Source organism: Antedon bifida, chromosome 6, assembly GCF_963402885.1.
Source record: "Antedon bifida chromosome 6, ecAntBifi1.1, whole genome shotgun sequence".
NCBI lineage: Eukaryota > Metazoa > Echinodermata > Crinoidea > Comatulida > Antedonidae > Antedon > Antedon bifida.
In genome coordinates, this window is record NC_136231.1 from 15,278,001 (window position 1) to 15,294,445 (window position 16,445).

A 16,445-nucleotide genomic window follows, 5' to 3' on the forward strand; every position below is an offset into this window, starting at 1 on the left:
AAAGTGTCACACACATTCTATTGATTAAAGCTTGAAAAATAACACTTAGAGTTCTGTGGTGCTGATGTCACGACGGTAGGTGGCGCTGCGTGGTTGCTAGCCAACCAAAAAATGCGTTCAACCTGCCTGAGTGACTCTCAGGTCACCAATGGTTTGGAATAGGTTTATTGAAGTAGTCATTTTGAAACTTAATAATTTTCAATAAAAACAAACTAAAATTTCAAAAGATCACTAAATATTTGTTTTTAATGATCTATTTATTCTTCAACTACAGTTTCAGTTAAAAAAAATCAAGCTAAGATACATAATTTGATAGAAATACAGATCTATACAGTTAATCAATATAGTATTTTTTGGTTGGCTAGCAACCATGCAGCGCCCTCTAACGTTATGACGTCACACCACAGAACTCTATACATATCTTTAAAAAATTGAATATATTGTTTTTAAAGTTTTATGCAGAAAACAATTACATCCAATTCTACATTGATATCTACCTTTTAAACCAATTTCATTATAATGAAAATAGTATAAGAAATGACATTACATAGACAGGTACTTTCATGTATTTTAAAACTTTTTTTTATAGGAGTCCTACTGTGATCATATTGGTCATACTGGAAGTGTGATCCAAGGGCCTGATTTGTATCGTGTTGCTGGCAAGTTTGAGTTGCTAGATAGAATTCTACCAAAACTGAAACGAACCAAACACAGAGTCTTGTTGTTCTGTCAGATGACCAACCTGATGACCATCCTCGAGGATTTTTTTGCCTATAGAGGTACAGCATTAGTACTACTTTTTAATGGAATAAGAATTCTAAACTGATATAATGCTGAAAATAAATGTGTAATACAAGAAAATCACCCATGTGTGAAAAGTAATCCCACCTGAGATTCAGATTCATGTAACTTGGCACATATTCAAATTTGATTGGATAATATGTTCACTCTATTTCAACTCTATTCTTAAGTTCTGTCTACACTATCAAACTAGTTTGAAAAAAAAGTTTTATGTACTCAAACATGGTAGTGATATGATGTCATTGTGTCCATATATGTGCACATCACATTTTGTTGTCACATAAAGTTTGATAGTGTAGACAGAGCTTTACAATATTTTTATATCTGTCTTTGCTTGTAATTTTTGTTTTTAACGAATTTAATTTAACTGTAGGTTTCCGATATCTACGTCTGGATGGTACAACTAAGGCTGATGATCGTGGAGAGCTGTTGAAGGTGTTCAACATGGCTGGTAGCCCCTACTTTATTTTCCTTTTGAGTACAAGAGCTGGTGGCCTAGGCTTGAATCTCCAGGCTGCCGACACTGTCATTATCTTTGACAGTGATTGGAATCCACATCAGGTAATAGTCTTGTTATTCTTCAGACCAGGATTAAGTAATTTGAGACCCATGTGATCAACTTGGAAAAGTGCATAATAGTATAGTATAATACAAGAAATGGTATGTTAAACATTAGTTTAACATAAAGTTTTTTATAAATGATGGCTGTATGACATGTCATTGTTAGTATTTTACTAAAGGCGTTAAATATTTGAATTCGTAGGATTTGCAAGCGCAAGATCGAGCGCATCGAATTGGGCAGCAGAATGAAGTACGCGTGTTAAGATTGATGACTGTGCAGTCGGTGGAAGAAAAGATTCTGGCGGCCGCTCAGTATAAGATGAACATGGATAAGAAAGTTATTCAAGCTGGCCTTTTTGATCAGAAATCAACCAACTCGCAGCGTAGGGCTTATCTTGCGAGGATCATTGAACAGAATGCTGACAATGCTGAGGTAAATTTATGCAAATATGGTACATGTAACAGTAAAATAATCTGCTTTCTCACATACCTTCTGTTATGACATGGTACTAAACTGTTACCAAAAAAGTATCTGTATAATTTAAGTTATGATTATACGTTGTCTGTTACTGGGTTGCCTACTTGGAAAGGCATTTTAAAAAGCTTCAACTCCTCAATGCAACTCACCTCAGATCAAACCAACCATGAAGTACCTTCTTGTAGATCTGTCACTCTTAGGTTGTCAACGGGTCCTCATTAATTAAATGGCTTCCTAAAGCTCTGTCTACATTATCAAACTTAATGTGACAAAAAATGTGATGTGCCCAAATATGGTAGTGATATTCACTGTATGTCTATATTTTTTTCTTTTTTTGTAAAACTTTTGTTGTTGTCTATGTGTATGTACTGTTCTTGTATTCTAAGTGTTTGAGGGCCTTGTGCATGTCAGCTTTTGCTGTCTTTAGTGACTCTCAAGTTTAATATTTAAAATAAACAGGAGGTACAGTAAGTAGTTGAAAATACAATACATTCAAATTCTAATGTTATTTTTTTTGGATAGTATTTTAAAAAAACTATATACCATATTCAAATTTCTATATTTTCATAATGATATTCATTTCATCTCTCTGTTTTTTGTAGTTTATATTTCTAAACCGAATAGATAAATATTATAAGTACTCAGCATATTAAACAAATACAATAGTAATTACTTAAGGGATTCAGTTGATAGATTTAATGTGAATTACTTATTTGATTGACTTAAAGGAAGAGAACGAGATTCCTGATGATGAAACTGTCAATCAGATGATAGCAAGAACGGAAGAAGACTTTGAGATCTATCAACGGATGGATATTGAAAGACGACGAGACGAAGCAACGGCTTCTGTCCGCAAGCCACGCCTGATGGAGGAAGACGAACTGCCATCTTGGTTAATGAAAGACGAGAAGGAAGTGGAGAGATTGACAAGTGAGGAGGAAACGGAGAAGTTGTTTGGCAGAGGTTCAAGGCAACGTAAAGATATTGATTACAGCGACGGCCTTACCGAGAAGGAATGGATCAGAGTGAGTGTCAAATAAATTACTTTCACTTTTAAATGAACATTAAATATAACTGATAATAAAGAAGGAAAGCCAATCGCATTGAGTAAAGTTCAGAATCAAAATAAAATGTGTTTTATTAAATATTTAATCACAGCTTCAGAGTTAATTAAATTGTTTTTAACGATACATGAACAAAATGTTACAAATATATTCAAGGTGACATGTCAGTTTATTAACATATTATAAAGCTGTTATCATGATGAAGAATTACAAGTGTTACTATGGAAAGTCAGTTTTTATTAATGGCATATAGCCTTGCACACATCAAATAAAAAATCGTATTGGGGATTATGCTTGATTTACATGAAATTTGACATAGAGACTTTTACCTGATGATAAACACATCAATTTTGCATTTAAGAGATTTTGTGAATACTTTATAATTTTTTTTTCACGATTTAAAAATTATAAATATTCTGTGTTGTTAAAATAATACGATTTTCTTTTTAGGCTATTGAAGATGGTAATCTAGACGAAGTTGAAGAAACGAAGCGATCGACAAAGAAACCGGCTAGAAAACGTAAACGTGATGACGATGACGACGACCATGAGTCAAGGGATGACAGTCCTGTTAGATCCAAGGACGACAAGCCGAAGAAAAAACGAGGTCGCCCTCCTGTTGAGAAGCTCTCTCCAAATCCCCCAAAACTGGTCAAGCAAATGAAAAAGCTAATTGCTTCTCTTGCACGATATAAGGATGCGTAAGATAGTTTATTTCTTTTTTGTTGTTTTTTTTAACAGTACCCTTTTTTGTGGCCTGGGAACTGTAGAGTCATTAAAATGTAGAGATCTTGATTGTAAATGAATTGTCACCTGTTTTACGAGACATTAGAAACAAATCTCTATCAATGTGTATAAATAAAGCAATGATATTTTATTTTTTAAATAATGCAGAAATAGGTATTTTATTTGCATTCTCCCAAGCTATCTTATGTTCATGATGAATTGCAAATTGGATGTAACGTTTTTTTTTAATTAAGTACAGTTGTGGAGATTTATTTTCATTTGGTCATTAGAATCAAAACCTCTCTTCATTCTGTGTTTTATTCATAGGTTTATGAATTGCCCATTGACACTTTTTTGAATTATTACTTACGTATGATTGTTTAGTTACATACAAACTAGGTTAATACACTAAAGGTCACATTTACTTTTTTCTAGGGTTAAGGAGGCCTTTATGAAGGGAATTTTCTTGTGAAATTCAATTTCATATAAATAATGTTGGAAGTATATTACACAAACTAACTGTGTAGTGGTTTCTACGGTACCTACAAGATACCTATATACACTTAATTTTCCCTTGTTAGTCATTAACTCGTTATCATGGGTGTGACATTTGAATCCGACATGTACAAAAGGCCTGGACTTTTCTGGGGCTTTATTCTAAACAATGGAGTGTATTCGTTATGTGTCTTTTAATTACTACCAACTGGTTTAAATGCAATTTTCTTAATAACTATAAATATTATAATAACAATATAAGTGTTTTTTATACTGTAAAATTAATTTTATGATTTTCACTTTCAGTACCGGGAGACCACTTTCACACCCATTCCTCACCCTTCCTCCAAGGAAGGAACTACCGGATTACTATGAGGCTATTAAAAGGGCAATGGACTTCCGTAAGATCCGAGATCGTATCAAGAACCATCGATATAGAAACCTAGATGACCTAGAAAAAGATGTTATGTTGATGTTTGAGAACGCTCAGATTTACAATGTGGAATCTTCGCAGGTTGGTGTTTACATCAGTATTCTAACACAGTCAACTCTCCCAATACCATGACTCTCTGAAGATTGCAAACTCTCCAAAACCAGACCAGACTTAATAATAATATTCATTTTTTATATAGCGCTTGTTGCACAGTGCTTCTAAGCGCTTCACATTATTACCCCAGTAATTTTTTTTTAGACCCAAACATTTATGGAAACATACTCCCATAATGCAGGTAACAATTACCATTAAAAACACAATCAGAATACCAGAACACCAGGCATTTTAGGACAGCCTAATGGTGCCCGGTATTATGAGTTGACTGTATGATTGTTGTAAAAGTGATCAGATTTACAATGGGGATACCTCGAAGAATAATATCGAGCTGTTTGTGTTTTTTTTAATTCTGAGACTACTTCAAGAACCATTGATTTGGATATACATATTTATGTATTTGAAAGAGACTTCAATTAGGCCATAAGCAGTAGCTCAAAAAAGGCAAGAAAACGAATTTCATTCCGACGTTCGGTGTCTACATTTTAAAAGTTGATATTGTGAAATAAATATGTTATCCACACTATATCAAAAGTTCACCACAAAATATCTGGTCAATTTCTAGCAATAGCCCTTTAAAGGTACCCCCCTACTGCAAAAATAGCCCTTTTTTAGGTCTGGGCCAATTTTTATGTAGTAATAACTTTACAAATACTTGACCAAGTGTTATTATATTTACCATGTGGGTAGTCAAAGTGGATAAACACATATCTAAAATTTCAAATTTAAAATCTACGTACGCTCATACAGGGAAGAAGGTATGAGTTATTCATGAACGAGTTTACAAATTTTTCAATTTATGAATTAACCTTTTGTACTGTGGTGCACGTATTTGGAGGATTTTCAGAGACGATGGTGAGATATTGGGCATGTCAGGGATGGGGGTTCGCAGACGGTTAAGGGGAGTTTGATGTAAAGGGGTTCGTCTGAACCATAAAAACCCCCTGGCTACGGGCCTGTAGCTAACTTGGTTGTAATTGTTAGTGTCATTATAAACATTGGCCAAAATGTATTTAAATCATCATGGAGGATACTAAGGTAAAGGTTGTTATACATACTAGATATAATAGATATCACCACACACACAACAGTGCAATAACATTGAACTACTGTCTGGTAATGAATAATATGATTTTGTTATTTTCCACAAATAAGACTTGCCAAATATACAAAGTATTTTAATTATTACAAATTGCTTTAAATATGATCACCCAGTAATGATTTATAAATAATATTATAGCAAATATAGTATATACAACTTTAAAACAACTGTTGCTTACGTCCAGTACTACACACATAATACAGTATAACGTATAGAATATTGAATCAGCTTTTAAAAACCCCCTTAAAAAACTATCTACCATACAGTAAAATATAACCCTAATACCTGATGTGAAAGGCTAGTTTTTGAAAGTTTTGAACTTCTCTCTTTCTGGCTGATTATTTGCGTTTTTATTTAAAATTTTGCTTATTTATTATATCATCTCCAATGAGAGAGAGAAAACCCACTGATATACCCACAGCATTGTCCGATCCCCTTTTCAGTAATTTTCGTGTTGGATTTATACAGTACTGTAAATGTAGAAACCTTATGTTACCATCAAAGAAACAACACTATAGTATAATTTTACTGTACTAATAAGCTGGATAATCATTTTGTAGCCAGGCCTGGTACCATTTCTGTAACAAATAATGTTCCATTATTACAAGTTGAATGAAAGTTTGGTTTATATGTAAAACATTTCGCAATGTATATCAAAATAGAGTACCAAAGTCAATCGATGATTTGTCATCGATGAGTTCTACACGATTGTGGAGAACGTTTGATATGGTGTTAACTATAAAAATAACATTGCAATATGTTAAGAAATTCTAGACCCCTAACACTGGAACAAGATGAAACAATACGATTTACTGCTTCTCGCCTAAAACAAATTTAGTTTAATTTTAATTGTATAAAAATAATACGTTAATCTTATATGGCGCTTAATGCACAAAGTCTCTAAGACCTTCACATTATTACCCCAGTCATTTTTTTGGATCAAACAGTTCTGGAAACATTCTCCCAGTAATCAGCGCAGTTGTGTTTTGACCTATACCAGGTACCCAATACACCTGGGTGGAGATAGGCAAACGTAAGTAAACTGTCTTGCCTAATGATACAAGCTATGCGACAAGCTTTGAATTCGAACTCGCGATTAATAGTTCGAACACTTGAAGTTGTTAACATTTTCTAAGATTGGAAATTTAAGCTTGACAATCAATCTTTATTTTCTATCATAAAAACATACATAACAAATTAAGATGTTGTACTACCTTTACATAACAGTATATAATACTACATATTGAAAAAAAGACATTGCATTACAGAAATTAACAATTTTGTAATGGATATTATTATTATTATACATTGCTTCAAGTATTTAAGGTGAAAGTTGATACAATTTCACATCATATTCTCATTAGATATCGTCTCCTATAACTACATAATGTTAATGTTTTTTATTTATTTTGTAATATATTCCTGATGATTTGTGTGTTACATGTATTTGTTACATTTAGTTAATCATTTAAGATTGAAACGTTCCTTGTGGGTTTGGAATGATTTAAATAGCTTTTAAAGATGGATGATCTAAGCTGTTTATAATGGAAATTCATTATTTAAGCATTATTTAAAAACACAAATAGCCTGAGGTTTGAATAGGTTCATCTGCTATATACAGGTGGTATTTAAATGAACCAAAGTATAGCGCCATCATATTACGTCAAACTTGTTTTATTATTATTTATCATTAAAAATTGCATTAATTAAGTCACAAAATTTATAAATACTAAAATAGAAAATAATGATAAATGTACGAATTAGTTCTTTCAGCTGGCTGCCATGCATCCGTGGAGGGCCTAATCTTAATTTGCTCAGTTACCTTCACTTGCCATGGCAATGGACCTGTATTAACTAGAATGTTTTAGAATATACCATTGTAAGCGTTGCTTTTTCTTCTCTTAGATATATGAGGATTCGTTTGTTCTGCAATCTGTGTTTAAGAGTGCTCGTCAGTGTCTAGAGGAAACTGGTAAGCTTCCAGGAGAGGTTAGTGAGACCGAAGTAGAAGAGGATGATGATGACGAAGACAATTCTCAGGCTGGTTCAGATTCCGAAGGTATGTTGTAATAGACAGTCACAGGGAAAATGGCAGAAGGTTTCCTACTTTCTAAGAGTTTTATCAGATACCACAGTGCTGATTTTCTCCCCTAACTGTAGACGGAAATACAGACCAGATCATAATATGGTTATTCTAGGGTTGAGCATACAATATGAATGTAAAATATTTAATGTTAAACACCGATAAATTCTTTCTGAAAGCTAAAAATGAACTAGAAAAACAGATAAAGCACAAAAAAAACATTTCAGTATTCATTCACGTCAAACAGTAAAATATGTACATGGTTTGAAATTCACATTCACAAAATTAGTTAAAAAAGTTAAAATAAAAAAATACAGATAAAATTGTGCCCATGACATACTGTAGTGGAAAGTGTCGCAAGATGAGAGGCATTACTAATGGTATTCCTTCCTATAAAATGCAAATTAAATTAAAATGCTAGACCCAGATCAAAACAGGGTTGTTCTTTTATATGGTTGGGCATACAATACAATTTAGAATTATTTACAGAGACCCAGATAAACAGATGGTTGTTGGATTTGAACATAAACTATGAAAATAAATATAGTTTATGATGTTAGATTCTAAATACCTGATATATATGTCAGGTATATAGATAGAATATTATATTATGAGCGACTTTGTTATTTCCTCCCAAAAAAAAATTTTAAATGTGGAAACATATTAAAATCAAATCACTTTATTTCTTTCTCAATAGGAACATTGTTTAGTGTATTTCATAGTATAGTACATACAAATATTAAAAAAACAATATCTAAGAACACTATAATATTAAACACTTTACTTTAAAATATGAAAAAGGAAATAAATACTAAACATCAAAGAACATCATAATAGTATACAGATAAAAAAGTCACAAATTATACATCATTCATTAGTCTGATGGAACGGTAGAAATAAATGAAAATATTGCATGATCTAAGCAAGTTAAGTTTATCTCATTTCATATCTCAATTTACAGGTAGCATTTATATTAAAAGCTACTATCAGATATAAAACGCAGTGACACATTATGTTATATAATTGGATTTTTTTCTTTCGAATTTATGAATATTTTGATGTCCCATTTACATGACAGTAATAAGCATGTAAAAATAAATTAGATAGTGTGTGTGTGTCACAACGTTGGAATGGGGAATACATTGTATACATTATTTTTTAATATTTTCAGCCAGAATTGTTTTTTTTTTTTGTGAAATACACCTGCCAGATCTAGATGATCACCAGCATGTTTAGATTAACCTATACAGTACCTCATAACAGGTGTGAATTAAAAGCTCATTACATGATTGGAATTTTTCCAAGTATTTTTTAAATGTACTGACTATTGGGTACAATTACATATGATTTGGAAAAACATCTAACTAACATTAACTGACGCAAAACTACAGTAGAATCCCTCTTTTGAAACATCTTTATTGAGGGGATGTGATAGCGGTTCTACCGTAGGTCGGTTAGTAACATACAAGTACATAATACTTTTGAATTGGAATAGTTTTCTTTTTTAATTAGAACCCCTGCTAAGAGGACACCTTCAGAACCCAACAAGTGTCCCTTTATTTATTTATTTAAGCAAAATTGTATGAAGGTGGCCCATCCAGCCAAGCTGATCATTAGAGACCCTCACAAAAATACAATTTGACGTTAACATACAATTAAAAATAGGCGTGTCCTTTGAAAGCGGTTGCCTGTAGTTTTAAAACATATATAGAATAGAAGAGGTGCTCTATAGTACCACTCTCCTCTATTCACGATCAAAATATACATCTATTATAATATAAGAAATATTTAATACTAGTATAATATGTAGTTAATCTTTATACTGGTATTTTAGTTTTAGCTATGATTAGAATTATACTTATATTACATATTTTTCAAAAAAGGCCGTTCAGTGAAGATGAAGATTAAACTAGGTAAAGATGGAGGTAAAGCCAAACCTAAAGTTAAGAAGCCAGGAGCAAAACGAGGGCGCCCTAGAAAAGCGGTTGTCAGTGATGATGACGAAGTATCAGATGATACAGCCACACCACTTCACCAAAGCGAAGCAGAAAAGGTATGTTAAGTCAAGTTGCTTCTACACCAGTTCAAGCACAAACAAACTTGCATTGCAACTCAATTAATTTGCATGTACAATGGGCTACTGGTTGATTTAGAGTTTCATTTCCTCGTTCCATATGTTACACTCTATCCCCTTTTCAATTCAAATCTCTGAAAACTCACCTATTTTAATAATAATAATTTTAATAATTATTATTTTGTGCTGGTAAAGAGCACTTTCTTAACGTTCAATATTATATTATTATTATTATTCATTTGAAAGTTGGAAACACTATATATTTTTAACAAATTGTTTTGGATTAATTTTTGTGTATGTGTGTGATGTGACCCCTTGACACCCCTTGAATTAATAAAATAAAAAAATGGGTTTCCTTATTATAGAGTCTCTTCTAAAGTAATTTAAAAAAAAGAATTTCTTAAATTTTAAGCTAAAGACAAGACAAACAAAATTGATTTGTTTTCCTCCCATCATGAATTCTATTCTCTATTTTTTGTTTCTAATTTGTTTATTTAACAATACGTAAACAAAACATGTTCACATCCGTATTTATTTAGCAATGTTCTTAGTGGATGACGTAAATTATGTCCAGCTATCATAATGTCATTCATCATGCTCTGCGTAACACAATTCATCAACGTCTCATAAAATGAGTGATTTCATATTTATTGTTATTTTTTTGTCCATTCAATTAAGCTCTGTCTACCTTATTAAACGTTATGTGAAAATATGATGTGCCCATATATGGACATGATGATGTCATGTCACTACCATATTTAAGCATATCACTACCATATTTGGGTACATCACACTTTTTTGTCACATAAAGTTTGATAGTGTAGATAGTGCTTTACACATGTTGTATTTTGAATTTGTTTATGTTGTGTATGAAAAACAAACATTATAAACTAGAAAGAGTGCATACCGCCGCCTATTGTAAAATTCCACTACATACAATTTATTTTTGTGTGTGTACTACAACGTTTTTAATGTGAGTTTGGTGTAATGGTTATGTTTCCAGCCTCTCACAGTTGAGATTCATGCTGTGGACCTTTTATTTTTAAACAAACACACATGTGATTAACTACATAACCTCTTGCCATTTTGGCGGAGTTAATAATGAAAGCATTACAATGTGAACTGATTGCTTCCTTAAGCTCTGTCTACACTATCAAACTTTATGTGACAAAAAAATGTGGTGAGCCCATATATAGACATGATAATGTCATATCACTACCATATCTGAACATATCACTACCATATCTGAACATACCACTACCATATTTGAACATACACTACCATATTTGGGCACATCACGCTTTTTTTTTTAGTTTTTCAGTTTGATAGTGTAGACAGAGACTAACATGCTAGATTGTTTCCTTTGCTTTTTATTCAATGTTAAAATGCAATTTGAACTTTTCTATGTTTGTTCTAAAATAAAGATCATTATGGATTATAAATACTAAATCAATGTACAGAAATTAATCAATGTACTTACATTGTAATTTATTAGCTAATATTTCATGGTGTTCGTTCTTTCAATGTGTTTGTATTACATTATTTATAAATAGATAGATTTAATGTTTTTATGCGTCATATTTCAATTTACACATAATTAATATCCACATATATCATGTAAAAACCGTCACTAATATGTCCATTAACATCAGAGACTATATCTATATTATGAATTATTTATTTTCAATTAGTTGAAAATTTTGTTTTTTTTACAGGAGCAGTCCAGCGCTGAAAGTGATGATGAAAATTGTGATACACCATCATCATCCCGACCTGTGTCGCGAGGAGCATCTCCGGCTTTGTTGCAAAAAAAACGTTAAGCTCTTTAGCACAATTCAACAACCTGTATAGCAGTAGAATTAGTCCAATTGTGAAGTTTTGTTTTGTCTTGTTTCCTTATATAGTGATAGTTCTCTAACGTGGCTATACATCTCAAAACCTACTTATCATAGACAGATTTTATTTCATTGATATGTTTCTGATTTAAACGTGATAACACTTACATTACTTACTTATATTCTAGTTTATACACTAAAACATAAAAAAGCTTCATTGTTGGTGTGGAAAGAGTGTGAATCATAGTAAATTCATGGTGTTTTATTATTAGAACACAATCTTCATTATTGGTGCAGAAGAAGTGTGAATCATAGTATTCCATTTCTGTTCCCTTGTGAGATAGTACTTGTAACGCATTTTTTCCCACAATCTATCAATAGTATCATTAAGTTTATGAAAGTAAAAACAAAATATAGGGATGGAAGTTGAAGCTTTTCTTTACAGCCCCATTAAAACACCTCATACCTGGTGTATAAAAAATGTTATTCTATTCATTTACATACAACTTACTTAACATAATACTATCCTATTACACAAAGGTTTTATTTCCAGCTATCATATTAAAAAGTCAATACATATTTCACTATTATAGTAGGTATCCGGTTACTGTATATACCCAACTCAATTGCCAAACTACACTGTTAAACAATTACAATACATGATTGCTATTGTACTGTTCGTAAGTAGTCCTCAACTTTTGTATTAACCTATGTTTTCCAACAAATATGTGGATCTATATTAATGCTTGTGTTTTCTTTTCATTCGAACAAATTTTTCAATAGCTTGATATCAAATTCGATATCAAATTTATTTCAACAATTTTCAAGGTCATATTTCATGAATTACATTGTAGCGTTGTATTGTGTGAATGAAACATAGTAATATAGTACCTAAAAAAACTAATATATAACATGTATTTTTTTTATTGAATAATTTATCTATTTATTCAGTAACATGGATATATAAATTGGAAATGGAATATAGTGTCTATAGCACGGTATCACATAGATATTTAATCTTAATTTTTTTGTGCTGCATATAATGATCATGCATGAATGTTAATGATGGTACTGTACGTTAAGTACAGAGTCAGATCACCTATTTATACCTGCTTAGAAACAGCCAGTGATATTAATCTTTTTCATGCAGTTTGATTTTTAAAGATATATTTAAATAGGCTAATGGTGTTTAGTATCTATCCAGCATTATTTGAATTGATACTTGAGACAATGAATTTGTAACATATGTTAAAATGTCTTGTTTGTTCTCAGCTGTAAATGCTGTAAAGTCCTTGAATTAAACTAGCATTGTTAATTATTCCTGAAATAAGCTTAAACTGGCTTCTGTTTATCGCCAATAATATGTAAGGCAGCATAAATCAAACATATAGGTACATTACAATTAATTACATGTTCATATCAAATCAAAACTTGTCATTGTAGGCTCAAGTGAACACACCCATTCACCCAAGTTGATTTTGTACATAAAATCATTATTTAAAATAGAGTAGTGGGACACACCTATTCAGAGACACACAATTTACACACACGAGTAATTTGTATCTATCCTGAGTGGAAACCGCCCGTCTGCTCCGCGCTTTGTGTGTAAATGGTCATAAGGAATAATAATAATTAAATAATAGGTTCTTTTATTACTGTTACCGCTCGCCTTTGAGGAGAAACTTTCCTGTGAAACGAAGGGTAATATATGTTTCACCACTATGGCCCACCAACACCTATTCGATGGACATCCCTATTAATTTTCGGGGCTTGAAGGTGTCCCCTTAATAGAGGTTCTACTGTATTGTGATAGTAATCACAAAACAGTGAGGGTTTTTTTTCTAGAATTTTGAACAAAAATGTGTGTCGGAATGATGTTTTATGATTATTAATTTGACAACACATTTATGTAAACAATACAAAGTATTGCGCTAAGTTGTCATTTCCTAAATTAATTGCCCAATTCACTTATGACTAGTCAGTCATTTGTTTATAAACAATTATACGCATGAACTTTCTAGATAACTTGTGGGTTAAATTTACATAATTTGTAATTATTGTTATAAACATAAACCATAGTTAGCGTTGTAAAAGTTGATAATATAATAATTGCTTAGTCTAATTGCGGAGAAATCCTCATGCTCCGAGAAGCTTACTGTTACATCGTCTGCGATTGTTTATGTATCATTTACTACTTTATTTGTATTTCTTTAATTACCCATAGAGTTTGTCTTAGATTTGTTTATTTAGAACATTGACTGTATGTAAGATGTATGTCTGTTTCAGTCATTTCGTGAGAGGTATTGTAGAGGAATAATATGATCTACTATTTCCCTAGCTACGGCTGTAATCCTGCTTCTTAGTCTTGTCCGACAATAACATGGTATAGCTCAGATTTGTTTTGTCATCGCTTTATTGTAAATATCCAAGTTTTCTGCTTGTTTGTGTAGGTTTAGATCAAATTGTTGTTTAAAGCACGTAGTAAGAGTAGATGTACGTAGTGTGGTTCATACAAACAATATGATTCATTGCACAATCATTAAACAATGTAATGAACAACTCCAATAAAACAGCACGTATACTTCACATTCTGAGCGAACTACGAGAACACTATTCTGTCAATTAATTGATGAGAATTTATAATGCGACTGAACTATTTAGTATACTGTTCGAAGAATAATATATTTAATACATGGAACAATTATGTTCATAATTGTCTGAACGAACATTACTTCCAAACGATACTAATTATCATTCAAGCGATATTCATTATGTTAATTAATTTAATACTTTAATTTGAATGTATCGATGGCGATCACCGCTAGGAATAATGGTGCCATGTGCATGCATATTATATTATTTTCTGCTGTGCCAGTATATAAACTCAATGTGAACTGTCATGTATTTTCGCTATATTAATAAATACGATTACTGTACGTGATGTTGTTCATTATTTCTTGTCAAACTGCTTATAACGTTGACACCACTGAGACATTTGTATTTTGTTGTAACCATCTCGTTTCCATCATCTTCTTAACTTGAAAGATCAATTCCGTCATAGTGAGTTTATCGTCGTAACACCCTTGTCATCACAATTATTAATCAAAAAACAGAACCATAAATTACTTATTTTCAATTAAACTTTAATATTCCACAGAGGTACAGCTTAACAAGCCATTACAATCATCTGCGTCACTCAACAGCATTCACCCCCACCCCAACACCTCTTTTTGTTCATAGTCGTGTTCAGTGGCATTAACATGAACTAAGCCGTAGAGTGATTATTAATCCTTATCAGGTTAATAAACCAATAAAGTATTACAACTAATAGAATTCCTACTAGGCCTTGTAGGTGAGATTACTATGGTAGCTGGAATCCGCCCTTTGTGAGTTTTTACTTATGGATATAGTAGTTGTGTTCCGAGAACCGTACCCCTTTAGTACAGTACATTGATTTTGGATTTTACTTCTTGACCAAAATTTAACACTTCGTTTAAAACCCTACTTCAGTTTTCTTTAGTTTATTGATCTGGTGTATGAGGTGGTTCCTTTCTGTTCTAACAAGAAAAGGAATGTATATTATAAACAGACAACATTTATTCTGTTTATTGGTTTAGGACTTATTACCAACACAGTAAAACCCCTATTAAGGTGTATACCCTTGGAACCCAACAAATTGTCTCCTTAATCGGGGCATATATTACCTTCGTTTCGCAGGAAAGTTTATATAATTATTAACATCTTCCGTCGTCTTACTGCGATTTTAAATATTCATTCTACTCTAATGTTCAAGTTATTATTGACCACAATTCACCAGTTTAAAATACACCGAAGAACATCATTAGTCGAGTATATGTTCGAAATTCAGACACTGTATGTTGATGGTTAAAATCATGAACTGTATCTAAACAACTCTTTCGCTATGATTAATTGTTGAGATACCTTCATCTAAAGCAGTTTATATATGTTATTGGAGAAGTAATTACAGTATACCTTTTGGGTATAGAACGAAAATAATTACCACGAGCTGATTTATTTATCAGAAAGCACTATACAAAAATACATTAAATTTTCAGTACGTTAATGTACTGCATATTGTGTGTACACGTAGGCTATGTTTTTCTTTCTACGCATGAGACAAGACTCCTATTTTCTTCTAGTGTAATATACCTATTTATTTATTTAACAACATATTTATACAGGATTATACACAATCAAGTAGAAATAAACTTGTTTTGCATTGTGGTCCTGTCGACGAAAACGGATACAAATTTAAATCTTATACAATTACAATTAATAATAATAGCCTATTGGTGGTTGAATGCTTTTAAATTAATGTTAGTAAGAAATGTAGGGCCTACTTCAATGTGTACTTCAATGTTTCTCTTATTTGTGTTTATTCTTTCTTTGTGATCTTTCATAAGACAAGAAGCCGTTTTCAATTATGTTTGTAAGATATCGGCAGTTATATTCAAGATGACGGAATCATTAGGAAACTGTATCACGCGGAACCTTTAGTTTACTAAGGCTGAAAAAATGGGTATTTGGAAACTTGGACTGGGCAAGCGCAAACCCCAAAGTACGTATTGGAGAAGAGAACCTATGAGATGTATACAGGCAGAGTCTGTAAGAATTTTTCGAAAAACGATGTTTTCGTTGTGGCTGTCAATTTATCATTG

At 31.9% G+C, this 16,445-nt stretch overlaps 2 protein-coding genes across 2 annotated transcripts in view; one reads left to right on the forward strand and one right to left on the reverse strand.

The window, feature by feature from the left end:
* LOC144845412 (SWI/SNF-related matrix-associated actin-dependent regulator of chromatin subfamily A member 2-like) overlaps window positions 1-14,702 on the forward strand; it is a 29,921-nt gene extending 15,219 nt beyond the window's left edge. Inside the window, exons 20-28 of the mRNA XM_078702721.1 lie at window positions 590-779; window positions 1,175-1,362; window positions 1,565-1,795; window positions 2,569-2,865; window positions 3,355-3,605; window positions 4,432-4,639; window positions 7,680-7,833; window positions 9,741-9,910; window positions 11,647-14,702. Coding sequence (XP_078558847.1) covers window positions 590-779; window positions 1,175-1,362; window positions 1,565-1,795; window positions 2,569-2,865; window positions 3,355-3,605; window positions 4,432-4,639; window positions 7,680-7,833; window positions 9,741-9,910; window positions 11,647-11,751 — 1,794 coding nt within the window. The 3' untranslated portion in view covers window positions 11,752-14,702. The remainder of the gene's footprint in view (window positions 1-589; window positions 780-1,174; window positions 1,363-1,564; window positions 1,796-2,568; window positions 2,866-3,354; window positions 3,606-4,431; window positions 4,640-7,679; window positions 7,834-9,740; window positions 9,911-11,646) is intronic.
* LOC144845472 (uncharacterized) overlaps window positions 1-16,445 on the reverse strand; it is a 63,405-nt gene that overhangs the window by 20,019 nt on the left and 26,941 nt on the right. The gene's annotated exons all lie outside the window — the stretch shown is intronic.